The 18,973-nt window shown below is 58.2% G+C and overlaps 1 protein-coding gene across 6 annotated transcripts; it reads right to left on the reverse strand.

Moving 5' to 3' along the window:
• Nucleotides 1-766: 766 nt before the first annotated feature.
• ATL1 (atlastin GTPase 1) lies at nt 767-18,053 on the reverse strand. Of its 6 annotated transcripts, XM_067295184.1 has the most exons (15): nt 17,966-18,035; nt 16,828-17,221; nt 11,428-11,675; nt 10,786-10,920; nt 9,818-9,922; nt 9,387-9,437; nt 8,334-8,390; nt 6,341-6,433; nt 6,038-6,176; nt 5,775-5,902; nt 5,474-5,530; nt 5,048-5,119; nt 4,391-4,822; nt 2,895-2,909; nt 767-1,135 (listed from the first exon to the last, which is right to left on the reverse strand). In XM_067295184.1, exons 2-15 carry the CDS (start codon nt 16,865-16,867, stop codon nt 1,025-1,027), a joined length of 1,683 nt encoding a protein of 560 aa, XP_067151285.1. In that variant the 5' UTR covers nt 16,868-17,221; nt 17,966-18,035; the 3' UTR covers nt 767-1,024. The 6 variants fall into 6 exon arrangements, with proteins under 6 accessions (XP_067151285.1, XP_067151287.1, XP_067151286.1 ...); XM_067295186.1 differs by lacking the exon at nt 16,828-17,221 and having other exon boundaries at nt 17,966-18,053; XM_067295185.1 differs by lacking the exon at nt 16,828-17,221 and having other exon boundaries at nt 11,428-11,678; nt 17,966-18,043.
• Between the last annotated feature and the right edge of the window lie 920 nt (nt 18,054-18,973).

Here is an 18,973-nt window from a genome sequence, read left to right on the forward strand (position 1 = left end):
CCTTTCCTTTAGCTTTGCTTCCCTTAAAAGCATTTCTTCAGCCCTAAATAACGGGAGCCTTTATTTCACCTAAAACTTGTAAAACCTGGCTTTACTGTCTCAGCCACAGAAGTAGCTCGGAGGGGTCGCATCTGGTCAGTAGAGTGGTCAGCGTATTTTCAAAATGTCAGCTTACAAATTGAAGCAGCGATTCTGAAGGGCAAAAGGATGCCAAGAAAAGAATGTAAAAAAAATGAGAAGTGCTAAACTCTCGTGATAACTGCTACTCTGTAATGAATTCTTAGGAACCAAAAGCAAACTTTAATAATTTTGATGATAAAAGAACTGTTGAACACACTTTCTATGCACTATAATGAATATATACAGAAATACAGTGAAACTTTCTCAAATACATGTACAAAGTGATATTTTGTGCATTAGTTATGAACAAAAACGTATGCTTTCCTTACAATATCATTAATATGCTGTAGCAGAAGTGTCCTTACAATTCCTGATAAAGCAAGTTAATACATTTTTTTGATTATGTTGATGTAACTAAGTAGCTCATGGCAGATATGAGCTAAAGTTAGTTGAAGAAAAACCTTGATTACATGTTACACTTGTTCAAGTATCTGAAAATAAGTTGCCTTTTGAATAATGCTAGGGTTTGTCTGCAAGTATTTTGTTGCAGTCTCATGTACATGACCGTGAAATCATTAATGAAATTTTGCTAATTAAAAAGGTGAAAATAAGATTTCATAAATTAGCTGGGAATTACACTTGATAGTACAAATTAAAAGCACTTTGTATTTGCAGCAAAACAAATATGTACATATTAACAAAACGATAAACATGCCTACACCTTCCCATCAAAGAGCGTGTTGTCAAAGTAAAATGAACGTATCGAGCCGTGGTCCAAGTGAATCGTTCTTCACTCTCCCTGGTCCGCAGCAGGAGCTTGTGAAGGACACACCGATGGGAGTATGTAAGTGATGATCCATGTAAGTACGTGCCTCGTTCATGCAGCCCCAGGAGAGCTCCCGGCTTACATTTTCTTCTTTTCTGAGCCCTCGGTAGATTCTGATTTCTGTGCGGGGAAGGCGTGATGATACAAATGTCTGTGAGTTGCTGCTGCACTGTACAGTTTGTACAACGCCTAAAAAAGAGAGAATATGCTTACTTGCTTAGTTCAGCATGCTTATGACGCTTATAGGCTATGTATGACTCTTATCGTCTATGTTTTTGTTTCCATATTACGGCTGCAAGGTCAAACCAGGTGCAGTGTGCAATTTTTGTGCATTAACTTTTGATTATAGGTAAAATGTCCAAAAGTTAAGAGCAGAGTTCAATAGTTTGCTAATCTTTCAAAACTTCTTGCCTCTGGGAAAAGCTCTGTGGAATTGTATTAAATCAAGAAATTTCTGGAGTCGGAGTAAGGTATCTCTAAGGATTGGCCTTCTCTATAGGTTTCACAGGCAAAATTTATATTTCAGCATCCTTAGTGTTTTGTTTTACGCCACCAAGCAGATACAAATGATGTCATACGGGAGGTTTTGCTGTGTCATGGCTGCTTTTTCTAGACTATTTTTCTACGGATGGATGCAGATTTCTTTCTTTTAATTTTTACTATTTTCCATTGTGCCTGTGGTGCATTTTCCTATCTGAGGGGAAAGTCTGTCCTTTGCAAATAACAGTACCATTACTCTGATAAATCAGTGTATCCCTGCGTCTGTAGAGAATTGCGACAGGCCGCTGTGCTCAGCGGTGTCTTTATAGAGGAGCAGAGGGTAGAAGTCAAATGCCTGATGGTAATGAATGCATTCTGTCAGCTTGAGCAGGAGCAGTGCAACTTTATCCATGTGCTTTTTGTAGGCCGCGTGAACGTGCTCTACACCTGGATGACGACGAGGGGGGAACAAGGCTGACGACTGACAGGAAAAGGAGTTTGGGGCCAGGGGGTTGTTCCCAGGTGCGCTGGGGGGCTAAATAAATAACCAGGAGAAGCAGGTGAGCCTAAAGACGACCCGGCAAGAAGGAGGGTGAGTAGATGACTGGGGGGGGGTTGTAAGACCATGCTGACCCCATACCAGATGGGCCATGGGAAAGCGAGATGGAGACTGGTGTGCAAATGTCTGTGTGTTTATAGGACCGGAGGGGACTGGTGCAGAATTCTTCAGGCAGTTTCTCTGTTTTTCTTTCTTTCTGGACATCTCCTATGCCTGCAAACGCTCCTTCAGGTACTATGTAAGAAACTTTCAGCGCTTCCTGGCATTTTTAGACCTAGAGATACCAAAACAGGCATTCTGCAATGGCCACTGGGGAACGCAACGCGGTGTTTCAGCTGCATTTATAAAATGTTCTTTTGGACCAGTGAGAGCCGCTCTGAATTTCTTTTAAGAGAAAATCCCTGCACAACTCGGTGGCAGGAACAAGTGTCAGCTGCAAACTAAGAGATTCAGGCGTCAGCGGCAAGAAGAGCCGCACTTGTCTCCGGTTACGCACCTGGCCCAGGAGGAAGCGCCCGGCTGCAGCTCAGGATTAATGGAAGCGAGCAGTAATGCCAAGGGGCAAGTACTCTTCTCCCTCCCGCTTTGTCTAACCCCTGGCGTGGTCACATTCGGAGCAGGCTTGGAAAGCCGGGCTGCGTTTCCCGGGAGGGGGGGGAGAGGGGCAAATGGAGCCGCCAAGGGGCTACTCTGAACCTTCTCCGCCCCGCACGGCGGCTTGCTCAGCCAGCTGGGCTCTTTGCCCAAAGCAGCGCAAAAAAAAACCCCAAACCAAAACCAAAAAAACACCCAAAAAAGCCAAACGCAGGGAGAGTTTTGTTGGTTTCCTCTTTCTTTTGCCCTTGAGGACCCCAGGGGAGCTAAGGGGTGTCACATGCTGGGGGGGGGGGACACACACATGTCACTTACCTCATTTGTGCTTCCCTGAGGAGAGGCATGGGGGGGGGGGAAAAAAAAGGAGGGGGGGGAAAAAAAAGGAGAGGGGGGAAAAAAAAGGAGAGAGGGGAAAAAAAAGAAAAAAAACACAAAAACACAACACAAACATCTCTGCATCAGGCAGGTCCAGGGGAGGGTGCAGCGCTCGCCCCGGCCGCCAAGCAGCACCTGCCCCAGGGAGCTCCAGCCTCTCCCCCCCCAGCTGGCCGGGCTGCAGGGGGGCCGTGGCCGCCTGCTGCGTCCCCTTCTTGCCCCAGGGCAAAAACCCCCCCCCCGGCTCCTGCACCACCGTGGGCAAACGGGGGGGGGGGGCTCCGGCATGGCACCCCCAGGCAAGGGGGCCACCACACAGGTGGCTTGGCCACGGGACGCCCCTGCCCAGCTGGGACCCCCCAGGCAAGCGCGCGGTGGGGGGCTTCGCCCTGCCCGGCACCGGCTTGCCGACGGAGGAAGACAGCCAACGGTCAAAGCTTCGTTTTTCCACCCAAAACCGCATGTTCACGGAAACGGCCGGTAGGCAAACGCACCCGTTTGCACCCAAAAAAAGCAATGACGGAGCAGGCGAGGCTCATGGCCATGGGGAACAGCCTTCCCCCCCCCCCCCCCCAACAAGGCAAAGCAGACCGCGAGCCAGCGCAGCCCCCAACCGCAGGAAAAAGGCAAAAAACCTAAAGGGGTGGGGGGAGACCCCCCCTCAGCCCACCCGGCCCAGCTGTGGTCCTAACTGGGAAAGCCAGGCCCAGCGCCAAAGCCCAGCTCTGGCCCGAAGCCGAGCTCCCACGGGCCAGGGGAGAGCCCGAACCCCCTGCTCCGAGGCGGGGAGAGATCCAGGTCTTTCATTTGGACAAAAAGGACAAAAAATAAAAAATAAAGCGGGTTTGAGACCACTTCCCTGGTGAGATCCTAGTGGAAGCTGGCCCCTTCCTGTGAGTCTGGGATTCCACAAATGAGCATTTTTTTGATGGAGAAGGGAAAAAAAAAAGGCTCCCCCTGCCCTTGCCACCCCTTTACACCTTCTTCGGTGCCTCGGAGGCCTTGGGAAGGGCAGCAGATGGGGCACAGGCGGAAAAGCCACCACAAGGTAGGGAGAAGCCCCGGGAAACACCTAGGCTTAGGTCAGCATTTAGTGTCCAACAAGGCGACCGGTCACTGGAGCTGCAGCCCTGCTGCTTCGTGGTGCCCTGGGACCCATCTCGCACTGCGAGCACAGGGCAGACCTGCCCCAAACCCGTGGGACTTCCCCCCCCCCCCTCCACGGCCCCCTCCAAAGCTGATCCAAAAAGGCTTCCCCTGGCCGTGCTCTCGCCACCCCTTTGCACCTTCTCCAGCACCTCGGAGGCCTTGGGAAGGGCAGCAGATGGGGCACAGGCGGAGAAGCCCCGGGAAACACCTAGGCTTAGGAATGAGGTGGGGTGGGTTTTTCCTTTCTGGATTTTTTTTTTTTTTTAAACAAAAGCTCTTTATCCTACCTGGTCCCACAACGCCGCGGCCACTTGGTCTATTACTGCGCCCAGTTCTCTGTACTCCCCAGAGTATCTGATATAGGCCCAGGTGCACAGTGTGATAAGTGTCAAGCCCATGATCATGTTGCACAGACTGGCTATGATGTCCAAGCCAATGAAGCCGGTGACGCCAGCTATCACGTAAGTGATGAAGATGACCACGAAGAGCGTGGCGGGGGTGCGGGCGGCGTGGAAGATGTTCTTGCTGTCGTTGTGCTTGATGTACTGGATGTAGAGCTCGTCTATCTCGTTCTCCAGCTGCTGGAGGTAGCGGCGGCTGAACTCCTCCCCGCCCATCTTCTTCACCCCGCGGAAGAGCTTCACCGCCTCCTCCTTCAGCTCCAGGTGTTTGCTCTGGAGGTCGCTCGGTGCCAGGAAGGGCTTGTCCCCACCACAGACCTGCAGGGAAAGCGCAGCCCGGTCACTCTGGCCCGTGGCCAGGAGGGTTCTGCAAGGTCCCCGCGTGGCCACGGACCGCTCCGTCCCATAGGAAGACCTCCGGGATTGCGCGCCGGTGCCTTTGGCACCCGGCCCCTCTCCTCCTGCCCTCAGCGCTGAGCTCCAGGCGCCGTTTTTGAGGTGTCCCCGAGGGCATTGCGGGACGGCGTGCTCAGCGCCACCCACCTCCTCCATGCGCCTGCTGTAGGTGTCTTTGGCGGTGGCGACTGCTGCTAAATTGTTGGCTTCGGCGGTGGCCTGCAAGAAGGGCAGACGGAGCGTGAGGTCGAGCCGCGGAAACGCAACCACCCGGAGCGGCCGGCCACCTGCTGCCAGGACACACGGGGACAGCACCCACGAAATTCAGCATCTCCCTCGCACAGCTGTGCTCTCCCCCTGCCTCCGACCAACACCAAGGCAGAGCCTCCCGTATCCGCACGCCCAGGCGCTGCCCGAAGGAGAGAGGCCTCCTACCCTCCAAGCCCGAGCCATGAAACCTCTGGCTCCAGCTGGGGGAAACGGCAAGAAACCGGAGGAGAGGCTCAGCCCCACGGGAGCGGCGGCGGCTCGGCTGCTTAGTCGGAGATCGGCGGCAGCGCCGGTTGCACGTACCTGCAGCATGGATTTGGGGTGCGGCAGCTCCTCGCCTTGGTAGATCTTTATGTAGGCCTGCAAAACAGCGCAGAGACGCGAGGTCACGCCGGCCGCGGCCAGCGCTCGCGCCTGCCTTGCACTACCGGGACGCGTTAATACGCCAAGCCTCGGGGGGCTCAGCTACCCCGGGAACGTCTCCGCCAGCTCCTCCCTGCATCTCCAGCGGAAGGGCAAAGGGGCCGCAGCCGAGCTGAGCCGAGCCGAGCTGAGCCGAGCCGAGCTGAGCTGAGCTGAGCTGAGCCGAGCAGGCAGCCGATACCTTGAAATACTCCACGAGGCCTCGGCAGGTGATGTGGTTCCCGTTGATCTCCTTGACGTCCAGGCTCTCGGGACTAAGCAGCCAGGGGATCAAAACCTTCAGGTTCTTGATGAACTCGTCGTCTATTTCTGGAAAGAAAGCCAACGCCGTCGCCCGCGGCCCACGCGCGACGGGAGCAACGAGCTCCGGCCGGGATGCGAAGCGCGTCCCCGCTCCGCGGCGAACGGCAGCTGCAGCTTCCCACCCGCCCGGGGCCGTGGTACCTTTCAGCTTGCCGTCGAAGTTGGGGTTGGTGGCCACTTTGAGGCCGGGGTGGGGCAGGAGGAAGCAGGAGATGTTGGTGAAGCAGGAGTGGATGTGCTTCCTCACGTTCTGCAGCTCCTCGTGCTGGTTGCCCGAGACCTGCGCGAGGCGGCGCCCGCGTCAGCCGCTCGCCCGCCGGGCTCTCGGTGCACCAAGAAATCCCGAGATTTTTAAGGTGCCGGACGGGCGAGCGGCCACGGCGCGGGATGCCGCCGAGCCCGGGAGCGGCACCCAGAGCAGCACCCGGAGCGGCGTGGACGCACCTTCAGCCGCTTCTCCAGGAACCTGGCGCCGCCGTCCGAGCCGTAGGAGAACTCGTAGGGGAAGCTCCAGTCGCGAACGAGGAATATGAGAGACTGGAAGGGAGAAACGCAACGGGATCGAATCCACGAGCGGGTCTGAAGCCGGCTCGCAAAAGCTGGGGCTCCAGAGGGCCCACGGGAACGGGCCGCAGGAGACAATCTAAGCTGCAAAACCAGGGATTTTTGCTACCCAGGACGAATGGCAACGAGCTCCCTAATTCCAGCCACATGCGGCTCCATCCTAGGGGAATTTTACAGGCTCATTTTTTAAGCCTCCTTCACCGGGCAGCTTTCCAGACAGGCTTTTAATGGAAAGCATATGTGGAGCAGCGGGGGCGAATAACAAATCGCTGGCTTTTGTCATCTTTATCGAGGCATCCAAAGTTTCCGTTCAAAAAATAATAATAATACCAGCACAGTCAACTTCTAATCTTTGCAAAAACCGTTGTCGGGAGAAAGCAGGTCTCCAGCGTCCCAGCCGCGGGGCGAGCGCGGGCTCCCCCGCGCGCATGAGCAGCTCCCCATGCGCAATCCGCTTTACCATTTGCCTCCAGAGCTATTTTTTCCTTTTTTTTTTTCCCCCCTCAAGCAAAGCTGCTCCCGACCGCTGCCCCAGCGCCGCCGAATATTATTTTCCCTCTAGCAACATCAGTTCAGCTGCCTCGGTAGCGACACGTCCAGTCCGCTCCCTGCTCGGCAGCGTTTTCCTCTGGGAGCCGGTTTCCAAACCGTGTTTTAAGGTCAGCAGGGATTATTATGACCATCTGCAGGACGAGGACCTCACCCAAGCAGCTCAAGGGGCCCCCAAGCTGCAGGCGCCTTGCTTGAAGGACCGCAGCTCCCAGAAAAGCCCCGGCATCTCCAGCCGAGCTGCTCCGACCCCTCGCTACCCCTCAACTCGTCCAGCCTCGGCTGCAGCCGCCGAGCTGCACCCTGCCGCCTCCTCCGAGACGGGAAAGCGCTTGCGGACGGGGATCGACTCGGCATTTGACGTCCCCTCGGATAAAACAAGAAGACGGGCGTTTGCCCGGCCCGTTTCCCAGACCCCTCGTTCCCGGTACGTCTGCACCGGATGCTTGGCCGCGTCCGAAGGTGCTTTGGAGGAAGGCGCCCGCCGCGAGTGGCCCCATCGCAGCGCCACCGACCCTTCCACCAAACCCTACCGCCCGGCTTTTGGCATCTTCTTCCGGACCAGTAATGATCCAGGTCATTAGCGATCTGGATTACGATCGCAACAAATCAGAGACCCCGGGAGGTGTCCAAGGAAACGCTTCCGAAGGACGATGGTTCCCTGTTAAAATTAGCTCAGGGTTTTCTCTCATCTATCAGTTAATGAGTTTTTAATCCGTTTACCAGGCTGACTTGGTATGTAGTTCCCTTTTTTTTAAACCAGCATCTTTTGGAGATGAGGCTCACGGGAGGCAAAATATCACGGTGACGGTTACCTTCATCGACCAAACTTGTGGTCTTTAAAGAATTGCTAACGGGATTGTTTGGGGGGACTTACTGCCCACGACACTAAGTGAATTGCCGTTAATTAGGGTCTTTGGTAAAATCAGCGCCTGTTAATCCGTCCTAACGACTTAAGCATATTTAAAAGTTTCTCCTTACAGCCTCCTCCTTACTGACGGAGAAGAAAGTGCTCCACTTTCACTGCAATATTTGGCCACCTTATCCTGATAGCTTTTAAATAAGGAACAGACATATTTAGTCCATGTCCGGCTTTTTCTGTACCCCATTAAAAACTTCTCCTCGGTCCTCCCGCTTCGGGAAGGTCACAAGATTCCCCCCTCAGCCTCGGCCGAGCTGCCCGGCAGGAAGCTCGGGAAAGCCGGAGCCTTCCCTTCGCTTGGGCATCCCCTTCTCCCTCCCGTCCCGCCGCCGGCACTGACGCCTCGCGGCGAAGCCGATGGGCCGGGGCCGAGCTCGGGAGCCGCTGCCGCCTCCTGCTCACCTGGAAAGGCTTGAGGCACGTCTCCTCCATGGCCAGCCGGCCGTACTCGGTGAAGAGCTGCAACGAGAGAGAAGCAAAGACCGATGGGCGCTTCGGCGTCTCGCGGGGCCGCGGCCGAGGCCAAGGCCGGCTGCGTGGTTTCCGTCCGCGCTTCGGGAGGCGCGCGGAGCCGCTGCGATCGCCGCTCTGAGCCCCTACGTGAAAGATCTCCGCCTGGAGCTTTGGGCTGCCAAATCTGGGCCGAACGGCTCAAACCAGCTGCCTGCTGGTGCTGTCGCGCCAACCCGCGACTTCGCGCGCTACGGGGGGTCGCTGCAGCCCAGCTCTCTCCAAACGCTCCGGGAAGCGGCAGAAACGAGCTCAGAAAAAAGCCGGCAAAGCCCCAGGGTGCAACCGCTGCAGGATCAGCCTCCCGGCAAGGGTTGAAGGCTCTCCCGTCCCTCCGGGCTGCAATTTTTGAGCGAAGGCACGATAATGTATTTCACAGACGCCTAAAAATGGGTCAACGTGTTAAACGCTAATGGCTTAAAATTCCGACGGAAGGATCGAAGTTGCACTGCTAACGGTCGAGTTAAATGTTAAAAAGGCGTTACCGCGAAAAAAATTGTCCTGCCTAAAACAGCGCAGAACTCCTCAAGCACTGATTTTTCCAGGCAGACTTTTGCTCTTCTTTCCTTTTTCTTAAGCAACTGAAAAATAAAACCCCTAACCAACCAACCAACCAACCGAGCGACTAAATACAGCAGAAAACTACGGGCAGAGGAAACATCAGAAGATGGGCAGGTCGTGACGACCACCAAAATCCCATTAGCTGCTTGCACCCACCGGTCAGGGCTGTGTCACCCCTCGGGGACACCCATCCTGGAGCAGTAGCATTTTTCCTGCCCGTTAATTTTGAGCAATAACCTCCAGGCCAGAACGAGAGCTGGGACACTCAAGAGGCCTTTTTGGGGCAAACGTGCCTCTGCAGAGCGACGGAGCCCGCGAGGCGAAGCGCAGGGCGCTGACCCAGGCGCCCCGGCGGTGCAGAGCAGCAGGGACCGGGACGCTTACCTGCAAGTGCTGCAGATCATCTTCCTGCACGTTCTGGGACAAGTTATAAACCTGCGTTTAAAAACAGACATTGCGGCGTGCTCAGAAAGGCCCAGCCCCAAGAAAGGGAGGCCCTACGGGGCTCCGCAGCAGCAACCTGGGGCGCGCAAACCCCTCCAGCCCGGAGGTTTCTCCAGCAGCAGCGAGACACGCGTGTCCTCGGTTCCCCAGCCCGCGCGCTGCTCCCTCCCCCAGGTCCCTCTGCTGCCGGCCCTGCTTTTGGGGCGCAAGGAGGAGACGAGCCCCATCCCCGTAACGATGGGGCCGCGCGGGAACCCTGCGCTCCTGAGCGCGTCGTCCTCGTCTCTCCCACCACCGGCCCGGGCCGGCTGCTGGCGCGCAACCATCGCCGTCGGGGAAGCGAGCCCCGGAGATCTCCTCCTCCTCCTTGCCTGTATCGAGCTGATCATGGTGCTAAGGGCAAACACGGTGGCCGAATCCCGCAGGGTGGACTGGCTGTCGAAGGTCCCCTGCGTGTCCATCAGCAACACGGCGACCTGCGAGGGGAGAGCCCCCAGTCAGCGCTCCGCGCCCCAGGAGCACGTCCGCATCCGAGCGGAATCGCCCCCGGACGCCAGGAGGAGCGAGGGTGACGGTCAGCCGCGTTTCCCTGCCGGAGCCTCGCTGCTCCTGCCTCGGACTTGGAGCCGGCGGAGGAGCCAGGCCAAGGGCATCCCCGCGCGCCGGCAGCGCACCGGCTCCGGCGAGCAGCGAGGCGACCGCGGCACGGCCCGGAGGAGGGAACGGCCTCCTTCCGCAAGCGCTTCCCGCCCGCGCCGCTGGGTCTCTTCCGGAGGCTGCGCTAGCTCCGCGTCGCAGAGCCAAACGCAGCAGCTCTTGCACGTCCTTAACCCGAACCACGTTCGACCGGTGTTAGAAACCACGCGATGAATAATTCAGCGTTGCTTTCGCGCCGAGCTCTGCGTTACAGAGCAGATGAGCGCAAACACCCCGGCTACAAGATGCATTTGCAGCGTTACCCAAAACCCAGCTCTCGTATTTGAGCATCCTGAACGCAGATGCTCCATTTTACAGCTGCTGCTCTAGGAGGTAGTTTGCAAGGACCTCGGACTCGAGATCCCTGGCAATAGCAGAGAAATCAACTCTGGGATGCCCAGACCTAGAGGGACACCTAGAGAGCGCATCAGGGACATGTGGGGACACATGGATGTCGGCTCACTCCATGCACTAAACCCACCCATGCTAAATTAGGAATATGGGCTCAAAGACCTCCTCTAAATTTGCACAGTCATTCGAGCCACCCAGGCGAAGCAGGGCAGCCTAGCAGAAACCGGAGCAGGACACGAGCTGCCCGCTGACGGACAAGCAGCTGAAAAGCGCGCGGCAGAGAAGCACGCACCTTCGTACCGTCGGGCTTGTCCACCAGGAAAACCTCGCTCCATATCTGAATGCCAGTCGTCTCGCGCTCAGAGCCTCCCCTCCAGGAGAAACCGGTCAGCGGCTCGTTGTAATCTCCAACCCAGTCCACCGTTTCCTGCAGATGGGAACGGAAGGAGCTGCCGGATTTCCCGGAGTTTTGGCTTTGCACCTTTCTTCCGTGCCGCCTGCGCCCCAGCTGCACGGCAGCAGAGGTGAACATCTCCAGAGCTCCGAACTCCAGGAAGGCACAGGCCCGCTGGAGACCCACCGGTGCACGGGGCTGCGGATGGGCTGCTCTCCTTACTCCATAGGAAAAGAGCTCCGCTCCGCAACGCTTTGCCCCAGCCTTCACGCTTGGCGTAAGAACCAGCTCTGCCAGCTTCGTCGCAGCAGGGAAATTGCCCGTTCCCCGCCGCCCAGCACCCAGCCCAAGCCTTCGGAGGCTTCCCCGATGAGCAGCTCTGCCACGGAGGGCTTGGGAGACCCCAGGGTGAAAGACCGGCTGCAGCACCCCCAGAGCGCCGAGCCCGTGTCCTCCGCAGCGCACCGCCGGGTGGCTCGAGGAGCGACGGGCAGCAGCACCATACCCGTGGGACGAACCACCTGCAAGCTGCAGCCATACCTTATTGTACATGTACCGCAGCATGAAGTCCATCAGGAACGACTTTCCTTTCCGAAAAGCTCCGGCAACAGACACAGCCACGACCTCCTTATCTCTGATGGCCTCCGAGAGGAGGATGCGGTTCAGCGCGGCTTCATCCAGCTCAAAGGAGTGGTCGTCTTTGACGATGAGGACTTGCACCGGCCCTGCCTTCCTCACCGACTCCTCCTCCTCCGAGCTCCACTCGTAGGCCTTCTCCGCAAAGCCACCTGCTTAAAAAAGTAAAGCAAGAGCTCTTTGCTTTCTTCTTCTGCACAGTGCAGGGTCACAGGCAGCAGGGCTGGACGGGATCGTACCAGGTCAGTTAACGCATACGTCCACCCCACAACAGCACCATCACAGCCAAAGCCTGTCCCACCTGTGCTCAGACACCTCGATGGAGACTCCACGCCGCTTGAGCAACCTGTTCCCTACTGGAACCTCCCTTGATAAAAAGCACCCATTGCTTTTCGTCCTACAAGAGCCGATAGGGAGAAGAGATTATTCCCTTTGGGCCTTCATGTCCTTATGTCCATGAAGACTGGTGTAACACCTCCCTTAGCCTTCCCTTTGGTGGACTCCAAGCCCCTCGGTCCCCCTTGCTGGCCATGTCTTCCAGGCATCTGAGCGCTCTCAGGGCTCTCCTCTGGACACCGCCCGTCAGGGCCTTTGTGCAGGACCTTGTCCTCCTGGGCACGGAGGTGAACATTGCGCGGGCTGCAACGACGCAGCCTTCAGGTGGCCCTGCAACGGCACGTCCGCCTCCAGGCATCGCCTCCCCATGGGGAACCGGCGGATGGACAGGAAAGGGCGATGATGGGACAGGAGCCGCGGGACGGGATGCGGAGACCCAGCGCGCCGGATGTCCATCACCGACCCGGGCCACGGAGCTGAGATGATTGCAGCCTCTAATGGCTCGGGGCAGTTTGGGCTGCACCGTGCACCTGCTGCAATACGGGGCGAAGACGCGTTTTAGCAGCAGCCCTCCGCAGAGACCGCAGCCCTGGCGCTTGGGAAGAGCAGGCCGGCTCCCGTGATTTTCCTTGAGTGGTCTCCAAACTTCCCAGCGCAGGGAAAAGAAAGGCTGCAAATTACTGCAAATCACTTAGCGTGATTGGTCTTTCTGGCCTAAAGACCAGTCGTCCGTTTTCGAGAAGGTTGTACCTGCTTGGGAGAACGGGTCACGGAAACGCCGGCCGCCTTCCCGAGGCCTAAAGTCAGCTTTTTCCCGAAATGAGTTTGCACGATAAATACATTTCATGATCCCTGCATGGAAAAAGAGCAGCTAGCGAGGAGAGGAAACAGAGGTGTGACGGGAACCTTTCAATTGCTGTTGTTCCTCTGGAATCGGGCGTTTCTGTGCTGGCCGGGTCGCGCCGCGGAGCAGGCACGGCCTCTGCCTCGAGGGATCGCTTTGCCGGCGGCGAGAGCAGCGCGGATCCTCTCCGACACCGCTTGCCCCCGGGCATTTACACTACAAACGTATCGCAGTACGCTCCCGAGGAAAAGGAGAGAGAAAGCACGGCGCCGGAGCACAGCCCGGGCTGAGGGAATGCTGTTATCAGCGATATTAGAGTTATTATTATTATTATTATTATTATTATTATTATTAGAGCTATTAGAGGCATTGATCCTGCACGGAGGAGCGGGCGGGAGGCCAGGGGAAGGATGGTGCATGGTCCTGCCTGCACCAAGCCCCCCGCGGGCTCCTCGCCGGCGGGTCAGGAAGCCTCTGGAGCTGCATTTAAAAACACGGCAGCCGCAGAAGGGAAACGTGTGACCCGAGGCGCAAGGCAGGCTCCGGCCAGCTCCTGATGAGCATCTCCGTCCAGGGACCGTCTCTGCCCATTCCCTAGAAACCCGGCTCCGTGCAGCTCCCAACGGCAGCACCCCTCTCTAGGGAAGGTGCTTCCCATCAGGAGGCACAAACGAGATGGGGAAGAAGTTCTCCAAAGCCGGGGCAGACGCTTGCAGGGGAGACGCACGGCAGCGTCCGCCTGGTCCCGGCAGCCCGGGATGCCCGCAGCAGGGAGCTGAGCGGAGCGGGAGCGCTGCCCGCCCTGCTGCTCGTCCTTTGCTTTCTTTGGAGCCGCGGCAAGACGGAGCGCGCACCTTCTTCCCGCCAGCCCTGAGTCATGCAGCTGGCAGCACAGCAGCCTTAACCCGAGCGTGGCCAGCTCGGCTCCTCTTCCCTTTGGCAGACGCAACAAGGAACGGCTACGCCGATAACGCGAGTGGTTTGGGACCTTCCTGGAGGAAAGAGTGCTGATAGAAACAAGATGATTACCGGCCACCGAACCCATCTGTTGCAACAGCTCAAATGCCAAAATCCAACACGCAACCTCTTAACACCTACACCTACCACCACTCACATGAAGCTACGGAGCTTTAGCTGGCTCTGACCCAACAGCAACACCTATCGGTGGGAAATTCCCAGGGCCGAGTTCGTCACGAGCACGTTTTGGAGATGCGGGCATGCAACCACCTTGGGAAGCAAGCAGATCCAACACCTGTCCTTCTAGACGGTCTTGAGGAAGTTTTAGGTCACGTTCAACAGTCATGCAGCTGCGCCATGCCAGTTTACGTGCTGGGATCGGTGGTTTCAAAGGCAAGGTTGTCACTTAGCTGAGGGAATCCTATGCCCACCTACGGTGATCAAAAGACCGCCCTAAGAGAAGGCCACCAAAAGGATATCATCTATTTTTCAGACACAAATTCCGGGACTGTTCACTTAACTGCATTCCAGCCTAGCCAGAACAGGAGTGACGTGATGGCTGCACCCGTCCCGAACGGCCGCCTCGCCAAAACGAGTCCTTCATGCCCAGCACACGTTTTCCGCCCGGCCCTCAATCCGCTCCGTCAGCAACCAACCTCCCTCCACCCCCAGGCTTTGATTTAGTCACTCCTGAGCCAAATCCGGTTTTAACCCTTCTCTTGTTACAATCGCCTGAAAACAAACCTCGGTAAACGTGCTATGAAATCCTAGGAGAGGGTGGGAAAAGCTGTGCCACCGTTTAGAGAAAATGTTTGTGTATACAGAGCACTTTAAATATGCTTGACTGGCTTGACAGGGCTCAGTGCCTTCTCCGGAGCCCCTGCTCCATGCGGGAAATTCCTGTTCAACTGCTTTATTGCTGTAACGCTCAGCCCTCCTTCGGCCGATAGCAAAGCCCACGTGCGTGGCGCGCTGGCCGAACGATCCGGCACTTCTGCAGGCGAAAACTCAGTCTGCGCGAGCGCAGGAGAAACCTCCGCGACGGCACCCGTTTGGGACGGTGCCTCCCTCACAGGAGCAAGCACCTCCTGGAAGGTTTCGGGGCAGCTCGGTGCGGTTTATGAAACCGATGATGACCACCACCGTCAAAGGAGCTGGGGTCTAGGCTGAGGTGGCTTTTGGAGGTGATCCGCTGGATCCACTTCCAGAGCATGATGTCACCCATGCCTGATTCACTTCCCAGCTGGAGAAGGTCCCCACCGATGGTGCAGAGGGGTTGAAATAAGGCCCGGTGACCAAGAACACCACCAAGGTATTGAACAGCGGGTACGGGTGCTGCTCCTCACTGGTGGCCTTAGCAAAGAGAGCGCAACGAGAGGCCACGGCCTCCACGTGCCGCTTGCCCTTCACCCATCACGGCGACAGAGAGCCCTGAAGCTCCTGCAGCGTGGGCACGGCACGAAGCGAGAAGAGGGCACTACTTCACCGCTGCTAGACAGGCGCAGGGGATCTCGGGTCTCGCCCCGAAAGGGGAAAGGCTGATCTTGCCCCTGCTCATCTTTAATTAATCATACAGGTCTGCTCAAACTCGTTATACCATGCTACCGCCTCAAAACCGAAGGCACGAAGACCAAACGCCAGGTCCAGGGATGTGGGTCTCCAGCCTGCGATGCTGTCTGGTCTCTTCTGGCTAGTCCCGGCATTTCATTTGTTTTTTTCCGTTTACAAGTTTTACAGTTTTATTGTGAATCTTCTGATTCATGGCTTTTTGTGAAAAGGCCCCATCTGGGGCCTGTCTGAAAAGTCTCAGCTTTCATTTTTAAGGAGGTTTCCAGGCTTCGGCGTCACGCAGGAACGCGCGTCAGTGGAATCTGAAAATCCACTGGAAAAGGTCAGAAAATGACAAACAGAAAGGACGTTGACACTATTACTCCAAAAGAAAAAAAAAAGCTACAGAAACCATCCTTTCCTGCCCAGTTTTAACCCATGGCTGTGCATTTGGGAAGCATGGCACTGCTGACCTCGGTCTGGCCGGTTTTGAGGAGGAATCCCTCCTTCCCAAAGCCTTTCCTGACCATCAGGCCCCTTTTAGAGCTCTCGAAAATCTCCAGCGCAGTTTGAAAACCCCGGCCAAGAAGAGCAAGCTCTGCCGTCCCTTTGACAGCTCGGAAAGCGGCAGTCCTGACGAGCGGGTCATTCTGGTTCCGACACGTGCCGTGACGGGGAACACGAGACACCTCACCCAGCTCATTCCAGCCCGTGCGTTTCGAATGAGTGACCCGGAACAGAGATCCCGGCCGGCTTTACGGCAACGGGGGGGGCCGGGCCGCTGAACATACGCAACTGCAAGCACACAGAATTTCAGGAAAATACCACTACAAGGCTTCAGCGAGCTTGCTGGACTCCACTGGACCACCTAGGATTCAGACTAACAAGCCGTAATTTAGGTAAATCCAGGCTCCCTTACTTGTCCAAGGAGAGGGTATGGGATTTTTCGCCATGCAGCTCCTCCAGCCACTCATCCAGCAACTAAGAGCAGCCGTGAGGCCTCCGCACCGCTTAGCATGTTCGTTAAGTGAGCCTTAAATGATGCACAGCCTTATGCTGACCTTCTGCCCAGGGCTAAATCCTCCGCCCGATGCATTACACACCCCGCGCAGAGCTCCTGGGGATATACGTACGTCCCCGTAACCTGCCTTTGAGAGCTGACTGTAGGCCATTTCGTCTGGGCTCCATACCATCACTCACCCTAATTTGCTTTATGATCTTTAAACGAGCGCATCATTTTTAGGGAACAAAGGAGAAGGGCTGCACTAAGCAGTTAGCCGCTTTCGGGCCCGACTTAACCAGAGAGTAACTAGGACAAAGTTTGTTCCCTTTCAAAATAGCGTAGTATTTTTAATGACCCATAAGCACATTTTTAGAACGCAGCTAGGGCTTTCTGCCTTAGCGGGAGAAGCCGGATGTTAAAAGCCCTCGGCTTCTCCTTCACCAGCCTGAAGAAAGCGACACTGGAAGAGACATCACGGACTGACGTCCCTCCCTGCTATTGCCGGATATAAACACATCTTGCAGGGCAAACAGATTCTGTTGTATAAATGCACGCTTTCATCGTAGGGGGCCTCTTTCTACTAAAAAACGCAGGCATTTTGCACTCTAATTTATACCTGCTACGTCAACCGGCCTGGCAAAGCGTTGCAAAATCATCCCAGGGTGTGCTTTGATCTGCGGATGGATGCAGCAGCAGGCGGCTGATCCCACCGAGATCCCTTTCGGCTCATGGGCGGGTCCAGATTCGTGCAAAACTCACGGCGGATCTCTGCGAGAGTTCAGCAAATCGGTGGCAGGGCGCAGTTCAGTCAAGCGCGGCTCGAGCAACGTGTTTACGCCGCGGCATGTGCTTAAATGTTTTGCAGGAGCGAGGCTGTTCCTCCCAGCGCGCTGCCTTCTCCCTTTCGACATCGCCTGGATTTTCTTCTCCCGCTATGGAGACTCGAGGGGAAGGTACGAGCGCACGTAGGGGCGTGCGGCGCTCAGCACGCACCGCGACGGAACCGGCAGCTTTGCGAGACGGAAAAAAAACCGTCAGAAAATTCACCGGGAAGCTTCCTCTTCCGCAAAGCAAAGGTCTAACGCCCTCCCTCAAAAGTTACCGTTAGAAGCAGCGTTTATCAAAGGCACGCTGCTCATCTGCTCCCGCAAAGGGGGCCCCGGGCGCCCCGCTTGCTTAAATCACGCACGCCGTTATCTGTCCGCCTCTGCGAACGCGCCCCTGAGCCGTTAGTCATCGCCATGGGAAACGCGACAAATTACCGTGTAATTCCCGTATCCAGACACGGCGGCTCGGCTCGGCGGCCCCGCGGGGGGGGGGGGGGGAGGCCGCTCCCACGGGGGGGAGGCCGGGGCAGGGCCATCCGCGGCCCCAAAGCTGCCGCTTCCCCGCGCAGCAGCCGCGGCCGCCGCAGGGCTCCGCTCCGCTCCGCGCCGAACAAAGGCGGCTCCGGCCCCGGCCCCGGCCCCGGCCCCGGCCCCGGCCCCGGCCCCGGCCCCGGCCCCGGTCCCGGCCCCGACGGGGGCCCCGCGGAGGAGGCCGCCGCCGCCGCCGCCGCCGCTGCCGGCCGGGCCGCGGATGGCTCTAAAATGGCCCCTCGCGGGATGCGCCCCGGCGGCGGCCGGGCCCCGCCGCCCTCGGAGGATGCGCGTCGCCGCGGCCCGAGGGAGCGGGCGGCGGCGCGGGGCCGCGGGGCCGCGGTACCGGGCGGGGGACCCTCCCGGCGCCCCCCCCCCCGCCCCGGCGCCGCCTACCCCAGCTGCTCCTCTCCTTGCGGCTGCGGGCCATGGCGGCGGCGGCGGCGGCGGCGGCGGCGGCGGCGGGAGGCTCCGTGCGCGCTCCGAGCCGCGCTGCGTCTGGCGCGGGCGGGCGGGCGGCGCGGGGCGGGCGGGGGCGGCGCGGGCGGGGGCGCCGCCGGCATCTCCGCCCGCCGCTACGGCGCCGCGGCACCGCCCGCCACCGGCACCGCGGGGACCGGCACCGCGGGGGATCCGCACCCGGGGGGGATCTGCACCGGGGGGATCCGCACCAGGGGTATCCACACCCGGGGTAACTGCACCCGGGGGATCGGCACCCGGGGGGTATCTGCACCGGGGGGATCGGCACCCGGGGTAACTGCACCCGGGGGATCCACACCCGGGGGGATCCGCACCCGGGGGGATCCGCACCCGGGGGATCCACACCCGCGGGATCCGCACCCGGGGGGATCCGCACCGGGGGTATCTGCACCGGGGGGATTCGCACCAGGGGTATCCGCACCCGGGGTAACTGCACCCGGGGGATCGGCACCCGGGGGGTATCTGCACCCGGGTATCTGCACCGGGGGGATCGGCACCCGGGGTAACTGCACCCGGGGGATCCACACCCGGGGGGATCCGCACCCGGGGGATCCACACCCGCGGGATCCGCACCCGGGGGGATCCGCACCGGGGGTATCTGCACCGGGGGGATTCGCACCAGGGGTATCCGCACCCGGGGTAACTGCACCCGGGTATCCACACCCGGGGGATCCGCACCCGGGGGGGATCTGCACCGGGTGGATCCACACCCGGGCAATCGGCACCTGGGGGATCCACACCTGGGGGGATCCACACCCAGGGGATCCGCATCCGGGGGATCCACACCAGGGGGATCTGCACCGGGTGGATCCGCACCCGGGCAATCGGCACCTGGGGGATCCACACCCGGGGGGATCAGCACCCAGGGGGTATCCACACCCGGGGTAACTGCACCCGGGGGATTGGCACCAGGGGGGGATCGGC

This window comes from Apteryx mantelli, chromosome 4 (assembly GCF_036417845.1).
Source record: "Apteryx mantelli isolate bAptMan1 chromosome 4, bAptMan1.hap1, whole genome shotgun sequence".
NCBI classification, from domain to species: Eukaryota; Metazoa; Chordata; class Aves; order Apterygiformes; family Apterygidae; genus Apteryx; species Apteryx mantelli.

What these genes read in the sequence shown, in the direction of transcription:
- ATL1 (XM_067295184.1), bottom strand. Translation starts at nt 16,867, where the DNA reads ATGATTTTGCAACGCTTTGCCAGGCCGGTTGACGTAGCAG. An exon ending in CAGGCCGGTTGACGTAGCAG is followed by an intron (nt 11,676 to 16,827) that starts GTATAAATTAGA and finishes TTTTTTAAGCAG; the next exon opens with GTGGCTTTGCGGAGAAGGCC. An exon ending in CGTGCCTCAAGCCTTTCCAG is followed by an intron (nt 6,434 to 8,333) that starts GTGAGCAGGAGG and finishes TCTCCCTTCCAG; the next exon opens with TCTCTCATATTCCTCGTTCG.